Raw genomic sequence first — 14,719 nt, 5'->3', positions numbered from 1 at the left:
AAAGCTCATTGTATATTTGCTGGGATTGTTTATTTTTGTAGCTGTTGCTGGAATGCAAACCTTGCAACATAACTAATGTCCCCTTGTTCTGAAGTGGCAATAAGGAGAAACATGGAAATACAGTCTGGAAATATGTTGTTGAAGAATATTCTGAGGAACAGGATTTATGCTCACTTTGGAAAGACAAGGACTAAGTAAGAGGAGTCCGCATGGTTTTGTGCAGGGAATATCAGTCTCTCAAGTCTGAGCTTTTTGAGGTAACTCACAAAATTGAATGCAAGGCAGTAGACATGGTTTACATGGACTTCATGAAGTCTTTTGACAAGGCTGTCACGGGATCCAAGGCAAGCTGGATCATTGGATCCAGAATTGGCTAGGTGACAGTATGCAGAGGCTAGTGGTGGATGGATGCTGTTCCTGATTGGAAACCTGTATTCAGTGGTGTACCACAGAGACGTCTTTATTCGTGATGTATATGACTTGAATGAGAACGTAGGGGGTATGATTAGTAAGTTTGCAGGCAACCCAAGAATTGGGAGAGTTGTAGATAGTGAAGAAAACATCAGCTGGAAAGTTAGGTGGAGAGCTGATATGTGGAAAATAGTACAGCACAGCCCTTCAGCCCACAATGTTGTGCCAATCTAATTGTTAATGATATCTAATCCCTTCTGCCTACACATGGTCCATATCCCTCCATTCTCTGCATATTCATCTGCCTGTCTAAGAGCTTCTTAAATGCTTCCACTACCACCCCAGCAGCACATTCCAGGCACCCACCACTGTGTTAAATAACCTACCCTGCACATCTCCTTTGAACTTTCCCCCTCACCTTAAATACATGCCCTCTAGTTTTAGACATTTAAACCCTAGGAAAAAGATACTGGCTGTCAACTCTTATCTATGCTTTTCATAATTTTATAGACTTCTATCAGGTCTCCCCTCAGCCTCTGCTGCTCCAGGGAAAAAAAAACAAGTTTGTCTGACCTCTCCTTATAACGCATGCCCTCTAATCCAGGCAGCATCATGGTAAGTGTTTTCTGGACCCTTTCCATAGCCTCCATATCCTACTTGCAATGGGGCAACCGGAATGCAATACTCCAGATGTGGCCTAACTAGAGTTTTATAAAGCTGCAACATAACTTCCTGACTCTTGAACTCAATGCCTTGTCTAATAAAGGCAGGCATGCCATAACTATGGTGGTAGATGGAATTTAATCCAGACAAGTGTGAGGTTATGCACTTGAATCAAATTCTGGTAGAATATGTACAGTAAATGGCAGGGACCTTAGAAGTGTTGACATACAGTGAGACTGGATGCAAGTCAATAGCTCCCTGAAAATGGGGACACAGATGGACAGGTTAGTGAAAAAGCCAGTTGATATGCTTTTCATAGGCTGAGGCATTGAGTATAAGAGTTGGGAGAGAAGAAATTCACTAGGATGTTGCCTGGATTAAAGAGCTGTAGTTGTATGGAGAAATCAAATAGGTTGATTTATTCTCACTGGAATGTAGGAGGCTTTGGGGTGACATTGTAGAATTTTATTAAATTGAGGTGCATAGATGGAATATTTTTCCCAGGGGAGTCTAGAACTAGAGGGCACAGGTTTACTGTGAGAGGGGAGAAATTTAAAGGAGATTTGAGGGGTAAGTTTTTCATACAGAGGGTGGTGGTTATCTGGAACGAGCTGCTCGTGGAGCTTGATCCAGATGTACACATTTAAATGTTTAAAAGGCATTTGGACAGGTCTGAAAGATGTAGAGGGATAAGGACCTATTGTGGGCAAATGGAATTAATAATCTGTAGGCATCACGTTTGGTGTGGACGAGGTGGGCAGATGAGGTCTGTTTTTGTGCTGTACTTTTCTACATTAAAGTTCAGTCATTGGTCATTTAAATTGTTGTTCATGAAGATGGGTTGTGGTGAACCTATGAGAACGTAAAGGAGTTTGCTATAAACCTGTGTAGCATTGGTGTTACAATTAAATTTGTACATGGTTTCAAACAGAGAATATTATCTTGGAATCTGCTTAAAACAAAGTAGTACAGGTTTTACTTACTTTAATATGGGTTTTAAAATTGTGCTTTTCCACTAGAACAAAGTATATCATGGTGAAATGCAATACTTGGATTCTAGTATCCTACCACATACTCCAGAAACAGAAGCTCCTTATTTTCTTGCTTTTGAAGACGTTCAGTTCCTGGGAGATGATGAAAATGTGGCAGTGATCAATGTCCCAGTTCCAGATTTTGAAGATTATGATCCAGCTGTCATCATTCATGACTTTGAACTGGTAAGATTAGATCTTGGAACTAAATTTTAGATATCTCGCAGTGGTATGTTCTTTAACTGTAGAAATCTTTTTTTAGAAATGCAGTACATTGTCTGTGGTGGTAATACACTCCTCTGAGCATGTTATCCATAAATTATATTTTTTGAGGGAATAAAAGCTTTAGGATTGTTTCATTAATACTGCTGGAAACTCTGAATTGGTTTGTTATAAAATATAAAAGCTTGTAATGTTTTCATAATAGCTCATTAAATTTGTTTTTCTAAGTCAGCAAATGAACTTGTTTATTCTAAACTACCCCAATAGTATCATAAATCCAATTATTTTATGGCAGAACCCTTCAATATATCCTTCCTGATCTGTAGAATGTCATCATAATTTAATGTTTTGTGGAATTCAAACCTAGAATTACTGTATATATACATTGGACACTCAGCATTGATTTGTTTGAACTTTGTTTAACTATTTCAACATCCGGTTGAAATCTTGCATCCTATGTGATGGGTGGGGAGAATATAGTGAGCTGCTTTAGTGTCAAGTTTTTAGTGTTGCATTTTAAATTCTATGGAAGGAGAAAAAAAACATTTATGGGGTGTTGACTTTTCTATTCCATAGTAGTAATTTGTGTCTTTAGAACAAAGTTGGTTCAGACAACTTAAATTTAGACAACTTTTCATTGCTGCTCATCTAAAGAATGAATAGGAAGAAAATTTTGTCTGTCTGAGGTTTTGACTGTTGATTTCAAAATTAGATTACTTGGTCTAAATAAAGTAGATGATATGTGAACTAATTCTGCTCCTGGGTTGACTACATAATGATCGGTTCAAAAGTTGTTTCTGATTTCCACATAATGAGTACAAAAGTAAGCATTGTTTTGGTATTTTCAATAATGCCTCTGAGGTCGGATTTCCATACTGTAGTCTCAAGTTACTGCCAATTTGACTACCAAGTGTTTGATCTACTTTTTAAATTGCATTGTTTATCACCTTAGATAAATGCTAAGATGATCAAGATCTATTTGGCCTTCATGGTTTGCATCAAAGTTGCTGGGCTCATTCACAGTACATTAGGAAAAGTTCCATCTTACTCCTGGTCCACATATCTTACTAGATATTAGTGTGCCAGAGTGAGTTTTCACAATTTTCTGATTGTAATAATGATGACCATGAAACTCAGACTAATTTCAAATTATTAACTAAATTTAAATTCCACAGCTGCTATGGTAAGATTTGAAGTGTTAGTCCAGGCCCAGGAGATTGATCTCTGGGCCACTACTGTAACCATAAAATATTTGGTAAATTGGTTTATTATTGTCACATGTACCAAGGTACAGTGGAGAACTTGTCTTACATACCATCCATAAGACCAATTCATTACAACAGCAGTAGTACAAGGTAACAAGAGTGCAGAATAAAGTGTTATAGTACAGAGAAAGTGCGGTGCAAGTAGATAGTGAGGTAGGTTGTGAGGTCAAGAGTCCATCTTCTCATAGTAGGGAACCATTCAATAGTCTTATAACAACAGGATAGAAGCTGTCCTTGAGCCTGGTGGCATGTGCTTTCACACTTCTGTATCTTCTGCCGGATGGGAGAAGAGATGGGGTGGGTGGGGTCTTTGATTCTGCTGGCTGCTTTACCAAGGCAGCAAGAAGCATAGACAGTCCATGGAAGGGAGGCTAGTTTCTGTGATGTGCTGAGCTGTATCCACAGCTCTCCACAGTTTCTTGTGGTCATGGGCAGAGCAGTTGCCATACCAAGCTGTGATACATCTAGATAGGATGCTTCAGTACAGATTTGATTACTTGATGTAAATGCCCAAGTGAAACTTTTTAAAATTGCTGCAAGTGAGTTTCTGGTTTCTTAAGTTCTTCTGTTTTCTACTTTTAGCTTTTGACTGCGTATCTCGATCTGAGTTTGGATAACTGCTACGTGATTACATTGAATACTTCTGTTGTTATGCCTCCACGTAACTTATTGGAGCTGTTCATGAGACTTGCAGTAAGTATCAGTCATTTTCCTTTATATTGTTAAATCTTTAGTGTAATGGAATCAGATCACATAAATAGAAGCAGTAGTTGCCATTTGACCTTATGAGCCTGCTCTACTATTCGGGTTCATGGCTGGTCTATTCCAGTGCCATTTTACTGCACTGTCTCCATATCCCTCGATTTCCTTTTATATCCAGAACTGTTTTGAATAAACTCCATGACTTGGCCTCCACTATGTTACAGCTAGAGAATTCCAGTTTCACCACCCCATATGAGGAAATCTCTCATCTCAGTCCTAAATGGTTTTATTCTGATACCATTGATCCCTTGTTCTAGAACCCTCAGCCAGGGAAAATATCTCTCATCATCCAGCCTGTCGTGCCCTTTTTTTAAAAAATGTCGTCAACAGAATTTTTACTCATTTATGAACTCTGAGTAGACAAGGCATGTATTTTCCAATTGCTCCTTGTATAATAAACCCACTGTCCAGTGGAAGTAGTCCAGTGAATCTTCACTGCATTCTATTGGAAATTATTTTTCAGATAAGGGGACCAAAATTGTGCGCTTACCAAAGCCCTGGATATTGCAGCATGATGTCTTCAGATATAAGGAGCTGGCAAAATAACTACTTTGTTTATTATTTATTGTCGTCTATGTGTGGAACCTCAGGATGGTTGTCTATGTGTGGAGCCTCAGGAGATGGGGGAGATCTTAAACAGTTTTTTGCATCAGTATTTACTCAGGAAACTGGCATAGTGGATATGGAAGGAAGGGAAACAAGCAGTAGTGTCATGGGACATATAGAGATTAAAGAGGAGGTGGTGCTGCCTTACAGCGAATAAAGGTAGATTAATCCCCCGGGCCTGATAAGATATTTCTTCAGACATTGAGAGAGACTAGTGTAGAAATTGCAGGGGCCCTGGCAGATATGTTTAAAATGTCCTTAGCCACAGGTGCGGTGCCGGAGGACTGGAGGGTAGCTCATGTTGTTCTGTCCTTTAAAAAAGGATCTAAAAGTAAGCCAGATAATTACAGGCCAGTGAGCCTGACATCAGTAGTGGGTAAATTATTGGAAGGTGTTCTGAGAGATCGGATGTACAAGTATTTGGACAGCCAAGGGCTAATTAAGGATAGTCAGCATGGCTTTGTGCGTGGTAGATCATGTTTAACGAATCTTATAGAGTTTTTCGAGGAGGTTACCAAGAAAGTAGATGAAGGAAAGGCTGTGGATGTTGTCTACATGGACTTTAGTAAGGCCTTTGACAAGGTCCCACATGGGAGGTTAGTTCAGAAGGTTCAGACACTAGGTACCCATGGAAAGGTTGTAAACTGGATTCGAAATTGGCTGTGTGGGAGAAGACAGAGTGGTAGTGGATGATTGTTTCTCAGATTGGAGGCCTGTGATTAGTGGTGTGCCTTAGGGATCTGTTCTGGGACCATTGTTGTTTGTTGTCTATATCAATGATCTAGATGATAATGTGGTAAATTGGATCAGCAAGTTTGTTGATGATACTAAGATTGGAGGCGTAGTGGACAGCGAGGAAGGCTTTCAAAGCTTGCAGAGGAATCTGAACCAGCTGGAAGAATGGGCCAGAAAATGGCAGATGGAATTTAATGCAGACAAGTGTGAGGTGTTGCACTTTGGAATGACAAATCAAGGTAGGACATACACAGTAAATGGTAGGGCACTGAGGAGTGCAGAGGAACAAAGGGATCTGGGAGTTCAGATACATAATTCCCTGAAAGTGGTGTTGCAGGTAGACAGGGTTGTAAAGAAGGCTTTTGGCACCCTGACATTCATAAATCAAAGTATTGAGTATAGGAGTTGGGATGTTATGGTGAGGTTGTATAAGACATTGGTGAGGCCAAATTTGGAGTATTTTGTGCAGTTCTGGTCACCTAACTATAGGAAGGATATTTGTAAGATTGAAAGAGTGCAGAGGAGATTTACTAGAATGTTGCTGGGTCTTCAGGAGTTAAGTTACAGGGAACGATTGAACAGGATAGGACTTTATTCCTTGGAGCGCAGAAGAATGAGGGGAGATTTGATAGGTTTACAAGATTGAGGGGTATAGACAGATTTAATGCGAGCAGGCTCTTTCCACCTAGATTAGGAGCGATAAGTACGAGAGGACATGGCTTTAGGGTGAAAGGGGAAAGGTTTAGGGGGAACTTCTTCACTCAGAGTGGTGGGAGTATAGAACGGGCTGCCATCTGATGTAATAAATGCGGCCTCACCCTTGAGTTTTAAGAATAAATTGGATAGATACATGGACAGGAAAGGTCTGGAGGGTTATGGACTGGGTGCAGGTAAATGGGACTAGCGGAATAACGTTTCAGCACAGACTAGAAGGGCCGAATGGCCCGTTTTCTGTGCCGTAGTGTTCTGTGGTTCTATGAAAGGATTAGAGGACTGGAGTAAAGTCAGGGACATTGTTATTACTTAGAAGGCTATCTCAAAGAAGACACTGGTCTTTTTACTGCTGTCATCCACAATTAGGTGTGTGTGATGGGGCAGAGTGGGGATGTCATTTGGCCCAATGTGTCCATGTTGGCAATTTGAGCTTCCATTCCACCTGTAGCCTTTAGGTTATGACTCTGAGTGCTCCTCCAGGTACTCTTTCAAAATGTGATCTGGTTTTCACTTTCATTCTCCCAGGTCTTGTATAACTCTGATCTGAACTTATGACCATTTTGTACAGGACAATTAATCTTCAGGCTTTGTTCCAAAGAAGAAACCCCAGCTAGCCAATCACTCCTCATTCTGCAAACTTGACACCGTTACTTCCTCCTTGTAATCTTATGACGAGATGTGTGTCTAATAATTGAATCTGGTAGATTGATATTACACTTGCATCGAGAAAGTTAATCTGCTACAAAACTGCACACAATGTTTTTTAAGGAGCCTTGAATTTGTAGAGAGAATGTCATGAATTTAGGATGGAAAAGGCTGTGAATTCAAAATTCAAGTCTTTGGTTTTCTTATTCCATCCTATTTTATCTTTATTTCATGAATATTCTTGGTAGGTACTTCTGTTGACAGAATTGAATATTTGATTATTTAGGCCTTGCACTGACACTTGGCAAGAATTTGTGAATCATTTACTGAGGGAAGATCGTTTTTCAAGTGGTCATTCAGAAGTTATAATTTCACTGGAATTCATGGATTTGGAAAATCTGTTTTCTCAACAGACTGGTTCCTACTTGCCTCAGACCTACCTTGTTCATGAAGACTTGATGGTAACTGAACGTATTGACAATGTTGATCAATTGGGTTATTTCATCCACCGGCTCTGTTCAGAGAAAAAGACCTACAGGCTGCAGCGTAAAGAGATGATGAAAGGTACTGTTCAAATTACTATTTGATGCCTCATGGAAATGTTCCAAGATATAAATCATCAAATTGTTGCATACAAACTTTCATTTCAAGCTGCATATCCTCATCAATTAAAACTTCCAGCACAGAAAGTGCCCCTTCTGTCCACACCAATCCATTTATACTAATCCCATATACCAGCACTTAACCCACAGCATTCTGTGCCTTGACATGTCAGGTGCTCATCCAAATAACTTAAACATTGTGGGATGACCATCCTCCACCACCTTCTCAGGCAATGCATTCCAGATGGCAACTGCCATCAGGTGCCTTCTACCGCTCTTATTCTTCACCTTAAACCTGTGTGTCCGTTTTGGGGAACAGTTTTACTGTTCACCTTATCTATGCCCCTCAATCTCATATCAGGTTCTGCCCCTGTCTCCTCCAATCTAAGGAAAACAAATCCAGCTTATCTGGTCTCCTCTTAACAGAAATGTTCCATTCCAGGGAACATCCCAGTAACTCACCTCTACGTTCTTCAGTGCATTGACATTCTTCCTCTAGTGTGGAGACTAGACCTGCACACAATATTCCAGCTGTGGCCTAACCAAGTTTTATAAAGCTAGACCATGACTTCCCTGCACTTATTTTCTATGCCCCAGTTAATGAAGGCCAGTACCCTGCCTGTCGTCTTCACATTGTGCCTACCTATGCTGTCAGCCCCAGACCTTTGGACTTGTACACCTAGGTCCCTTTGTTTGCTAATACATTCTGGGGTTCTACCATTCATGGTGTATGTTCCACCCTAAAATGCATCACTTCACACCTACAAGACTAAGTTACATTTGCATTGCCTTACTAAATTTAACAGCTGATCATTAACATTGTAACCTTAGACAACCACCTTCACTATCCACTGTGCCACCAATTTCTGTCATCTGTGAACTTAATCATACCTCCTACATTTGCATCTGTCTATAATGTATGTAATAACAAGGGTCCCAGCCCCTGTTCCACTAGTTTCAATCACAAAACAACCTCCAACATCACCCTCTCTCTGATATTGCCAAAACAATTTTGAATTCAATATGCCAACCCTGGATAGGGCTCGCAGCCCAGTAGAGATGAAGGGTCTTGATCCAAAATGTTGACTGTCCATTTCCTTCCATTGATGCTGCCTGATGCACTGAGTTGCTCCAGTGCGTTCTCCGATTGGCTGTAATGTTTTAGATTGGCCTTCCATGTGGGAACTTGTCAAAGACCTGGCTGAAATCCATATTCTGCCCTCAATATTTATTTAGTTGCCTCTTCAAAAAGCTAAATCAAATTAGTCAGACACCATCTCCTACAGGTCTATGCTGACTTATCACTGAACAATTGCTGACTTTCCAAGTGTACAGTAATCCTGTCCCTCAAGATTTTTTTCCAATAATTTTCCTACCACTGGTGTTAGACAAACTGACCTATTTCTGCTGCCCTTATTGTATAAAGGTATGACATTGACTGTCTTCCAATCATCTGGCAATTCACCTGTGGCCTTTAAGGGCAGGGGGGAATAAGCCAGGTAACTTCAGGCTGTCAAGCTTTATGTAAGTGGTAGGGAGATTATTGGAGAAAATTCTAAGGGACAGGATTTGTATCCATGTGGAAAGACTGAGTGATAAAGAATAGTCAGCATGGCTTTGAGGGAGAAATCCTGTCACACTGATTTGAGCTTTGTTTTGAAGAGATAACCATGGAGATTGATGAACACGGTGGTAGAAGTCTATATGGACTTTAGTAAGGCATTTGATAAGGTCCTGCATGATTGACTGTACATGGAATCCAAGGTGAGCTGGCTAATTGGATCCAAAATTGGTTTGTTGGTGGGAGGCAGAGGGTACTGGTGGAAGGAGTTTTTCCTGATTGGAATTCTGAGACTAATGGTGTGCCACAAGGATCGGTGCTGGGACTGTTGCTGTTTGTAATATATATTAATGATTTGGATGTGAATGTACAAGGTATGAATATTGTTTGTGGATGACATGAAAATTCGTGATATGATAACTGAAGGTCATCTAGGGCTCTGGCAGGAAATAAATTGGTTGGAAAGTTGGGCAGAGTGGTGGCAGCCTGGGTACATCTGGCTCTGGGGATTTATTAACCTTTCATGCTTGTTAAGGCACCTAACATTCTCCTTTTCAATTTTAACATGCTCCAAAATACCTTTGTCCTGAAATCTGGAACTACAGTTTTATTCCTCAGTGACTAGTAGACATTTAAGACCTGATCCGTGCCCTCTGTCTTTAAGCCCAGATTGCCACCTTGTGTCCCAACATCTTTTCCCCAGTTACCTCGTTGCTCTGTCCTTAACGCTTAGCAAGTTTCTTTCATCTTGTCTGCCTGTGATATTCTGTGTCCCCTCTTTGCCCTCCTGATATTCCTGAAGGGGCTTGCATGTTTTCAATACTCTATACCTATCATATGCTTATTTAAAAAAAAAACTTTGAAATCTCTTGATATCCAAGTTTCCCTGGACTTGTCTTCCCTACCTATCACCTTTTCAGAGCCAATGTTTTGACCATTTTTTGTGTTTCTGCTGTATGCTCACTATTTCACTTTTAAGACTCTCGCCTGTCAGCAGCAAGTAACTACTCTCAGTCAACTTTCTCTGGATCTTTTTCTCTATCCCATTCTGAGCAGCATAGAGTAGATGGCTGGTATCTCTTTCCCCAGAGTCAAAGTGGCTAATACTAGAGGGCATGCGTTTATGGAAAGAGGGGAAAGTTCAAAGGAGATTTTTTTTAAAACAGTGTCTGGAATGCGCTGCCAAGGGTGGTAAATGATAAAGGCATTTAAGAGCCTCTTAGGCCCACAAATATACAGAGAATTGAGAGAGATGGACCATGTACAAGCAGAAGGAATTAGGCGTCATTAGCTTAGTTCGGCACAATATCTGGTCCGAAGGGCCTGTTCCTGTGCTGTACTGTTCTGTGTTCTATGCCTTTCATACCAAGGATGATCCCAGTTATATTGGGGAAGCTGAAATCTCCCAGTACTGTAGCATTACTGTTTTGCCTTGTGATTTGTCCTCATCTGCTGTGTCTCTTGTTGACTAGGAGGCCTGCAGTATAGCCCCCACAGAGTGAGTACTTGTTTTCATTCCTACTTGTGTGGCCTTTATTTAAAGAACTTCCTAGGACATCCTCCCATATTATTGCAGTGATGGCCTCCTTAATAGGGCAATACCACCTTTGCTTGCTTCCTCCCCTTTTGTGCCTGAAGCTTCTATACCCTGAAACATTGAGTTGCTGATCCTGCCCTCCTTTCAACCACATCAACAAATGCAACAATATCACGTTTCCATATGCTGATGAACACTAAATTCATCTGTCCAAGCAGTCATTGCTCTTTGCATTAAAATGGACAAATTGGCCTTTCAATCCTCCCATGTACCATGTCTGCTATGTCTAGTTTTTCGATTTGACTGTTCATTCCCACACCCAGCTTCTCCAGCTGCATAGAAACTGTGCACAATTCCTCTGCAAAATTAGTTTAAACCCTCCCCATGAGCATGAGCAAACCTTCCTGCAAGGATGCCTGTCCCATTTGTGATTCAGTTACAACTGTTCTGTCACCTGCTTCCTTCCCCAGAAACAGTCAACAATTTTGTGGTGACCAGCTCATTAAACATCCTATTAAAGATGTCATAGAACAGAACAGTACAGCACAGAACAGGCCCTTCAGCCCACTATGTATGTGCTGAGCACAATGCTGAATTAAAGCAAATCTCTTCTGCCTTTACGTTATTCATATCCCTCCATTCCCTGCATTTCTTATGTTGATCTAACAGCCTCTTGAGCACCACTATTGTATCTGCTCCCACCATTTCCCCAGGCAGCCCGTTCCAGGCGTCCACAGCTTTATCTGGGGGGAAAAAAAAATCTTGCCCTGCACATCTCCTGTAAACTTCCCCCTCTCACCCTAAATGCATGTCCTCCAGTATTAGACATTTCTACCCTGAGAAAAATATTCTGAGTACTGTATCAATACCTCTCATAATTTTATAAACCTATCATACCTCCCCTCAGCCTCCAATGCTCCAGAGAAAATATCCCAAGTTTGTCTAACCTCTCCTTGTAACTCAAACCCTCTAATCCAGGCAGCATCCTGGTAAACTTATTCTGTACCCTTTCTAAAGCCTCCACATCTTTCCTGTTAATGGGGCAACCAGAAATGCACACAATACTCCCAAGTGCAGCCTAACCAAAGTTTTATATAGCTGCAACATGACTTGCACTCTGTGCCCTGACCAATGAATGCAAGCATGCCATACACCACCTTTACCAACCCACCTACTTGGCCACTTCCAGTGAGCTGTGGACTTGGACCCCCAAGATTCTTCTGTACATCAGTGCTGTTAAGGGACATGCCATAAACTATATACTTTCCCCTGACATTTCTCTGCTTCCCTTTTGATCACAGAAACAGATGAAGTTAATTTATTTCAATTGGGGAAAAAGTCACAACTACTATTACAAAAGATCCCCTTATTTACCTACTCACCTGAAACTGCAGTTTCAAGACAATAAAACAGCCTGCAAGAATTTAACTGTAGAAAGACATGTTACCTTTGACCATTAGTATACAAATAGTGTATTCACAATTCCTTTGCTCACCAAACTTCTCTTCTTTATTCAAAGGAATCCAGAAACGTTCAGCAGAAAACTGTCACCGGATCAAACACTTTGCAAATAATTTTGTCACTGATACTTTGATTTGTGAACCATGAGAGAATTTCTTTTCCCCCCAGCTGACTTTGGATGCTTTTACTCGTGCAGTATTCTTTACAGTATGTGACAATCAAGAGCCTTATTGGCTGTGCTTTGCAGTTTGTATTCTAGTGCAAATGCTGTTGCTTCACTAAAAGGCTTTTAAAATGCAGCTTCGGTTTGCACTGTTTATTTATCAACATTTGTTCTTACAAATTTTGCAGACGTAGTTTATATTCCTGATGTATTTGATCTGCTCAGAGGAATTTAAATTAAATATTGGTGTCGGGTAATGGAAAAAAATCTTTTATAGTAATTCCCTTCCATAAAGTACTTTTAAGAATTAGTATGTGCCAGCATAGTGGGATTAGAATTTGTGCAACTACTGTATTAAGATTATCAATTTGTAATGTAAACATTTGAATTGTATGAAATGCCTTGATTTTAATGTATCATGGAATAGTTCGATGTTTGCACACTGAGTATCTACTTAAAATGCATTTCTAAAATAGCTTTAAGTACTCATCAGCTGTCGTCATCTCTTTAACTTGACAAACTTAAGTTCTGTATCTCAATGTTTATGAAACTCCACCCTTTGATTACACCTGACCTGGTTGTAATATGGAAATATTTGGAACAATCACTAAATTGGATAACATTTTAATAGTTTATTTAGCAGATTTATTGAACCTGGGACTATCTAATGGTATAGATTTTAAATTACTAACCCTGTGGAGTATTTAATGTTTATCTTCATTAAATGTGTATAAAAGTATTGCAGCCTGTTTTGTTTTATTCTGCTGTTCAGTATTAGTCATAAAAGCTGTGTTGATGACATGAAGTTGTGTGATTGTGTGTGATTTGGAGCACTCCGAAAGGTGCTGTTCCAAATCACACAGCTAACAAGTAACACCAATTAGTTCAGTAAATCTTTTGACCTTACTGGAAATTTTGCCTTGGATTTCATGTTTTGGTAATTGTATTTGAAATGTAGTATCTTTTAAGAATTAAAGATGGTGAGTAAGCGCATATGAAGCTAATTAAAGGCTGTAGTTAATAAGCCATCTGAAATTTATCACCTGCATTAGTACTGTTCTAAATAGGCTCTATGTTAAAAGCCTAAGTAAATCTGATCAGTTTCACGTACTGTAATATGTGAATGTCAGTGAGTTTCCTTCACTTGTCGCTTGGGTTGAAATTTTTTTTTTACGGGGAATTGCTGTTGTTTCCTGTTGTTACTTGTCCATGTATGCTTGTCAATCCATCCATAGAATCATAGAAAGTACAGCACAATACAGGCCCTTCGGCCCACAATGTTGTGCTGACCTTTAAACCTCGCCTAAAAACTAACCCCTCCCCCCACATATCGCTCTATTTTACATTCCTCCAAATGTTTATCTAGCAATCTCATGAATTTTACCAATGTACATGCCTCCACATCCCCCCCCACCCCCACCGCCAGGCAGTGCATTCCATGCCCCAACACCCTCTGGGTAAAAAAACCTTACTCTGATGTCTCCCTTGAACTCCTTCTCCCCCCCCCCCCCCATTACTTTAAAGCCATGCCCTCTTTTATTGAGCATTTGCCTGTGTTTTGCCCACATTCCTCTAAACCTTTCCTATCCATGTACCTGTCCAGATGTCTTTTAAATATTGTAATTGTACTTGCTTCAACCACTTCCTCTGGCAGCTCGTTCCATATACCCACCACTTTCTGTGTGTGGGGGTGGGGGGCAAAAAATCTTGGGTCCCTTTTAAATTTCTTCCCCCTCACCTTAAATCTATGCCCTCTAGTTTTAGATTCCACTACCTTGGGAGAACTTCACCTTGTCCATGCCCCTCATGATTTTTATAAACCTCGAAGGTCATCCCTCAGCCTCCTTTGCTCCAGGGAAAACAGTCCCAGCCTCTTGTAACTCAAGCCCACCAGTTGTGGTAATAACCTGTGAAACATTTCTGCAAACTTCTGAAGTTAATGACATCTATCCTATAGCTAGATGACCAGAAATGCACACAGCACTCCAAGTGTGTTCTCAATATCATGTACAATTATAATGTGACATCCCAACTCCTACACTCTGTCCTGACCAGTGAAGGCATGTGTTTGAAATGCCACCTTCATGACCCTGTTTTCCTCTGCCACACTTTCAGCAACCTATGTACCTCTGTCTCTCTTTTCTACAATACTGTCCAGGGCCCTGCCATTTACTGTGCAAGTCCTGCCCAAGTTTAACTTGCCAAAATCCAACACTTCACACTTGCCTGAGTTAAATTCCATCTGCCATTTCTTTACCTACTTTCCCAGTTGATCTGGATCCTGCTGTAACCTTAGTTAACCTTCATTACTGTCCACTGTACCACCAATGTTGGTGAAATC

At 40.4% G+C, this 14,719-nt stretch overlaps 1 protein-coding gene across 1 annotated transcript in view; it reads left to right on the top strand.

Moving 5' to 3' along the window:
* The window catches only part of LOC127573613 (integral membrane protein 2A-like), a 37,936-nt gene extending 24,819 nt beyond the window's left edge, over window positions 1-13,117 (top strand). Inside the window, exons 3-6 of the mRNA XM_052021990.1 lie at window positions 2,094-2,291; window positions 4,175-4,285; window positions 7,468-7,618; window positions 12,274-13,117. Coding sequence (XP_051877950.1) covers window positions 2,094-2,291; window positions 4,175-4,285; window positions 7,468-7,618; window positions 12,274-12,362 — 549 coding nt within the window. The 3' untranslated portion in view covers window positions 12,363-13,117. The remainder of the gene's footprint in view (window positions 1-2,093; window positions 2,292-4,174; window positions 4,286-7,467; window positions 7,619-12,273) is intronic.
* Window positions 13,118-14,719: the final 1,602 nt, after the last annotated feature.

Source organism: Pristis pectinata, chromosome 8, assembly GCF_009764475.1.
Source record: "Pristis pectinata isolate sPriPec2 chromosome 8, sPriPec2.1.pri, whole genome shotgun sequence".
Taxonomy (NCBI): domain Eukaryota; kingdom Metazoa; phylum Chordata; class Chondrichthyes; order Rhinopristiformes; family Pristidae; genus Pristis; species Pristis pectinata.
This window is presented reverse-complemented; position numbering and strand designations above follow the sequence as displayed.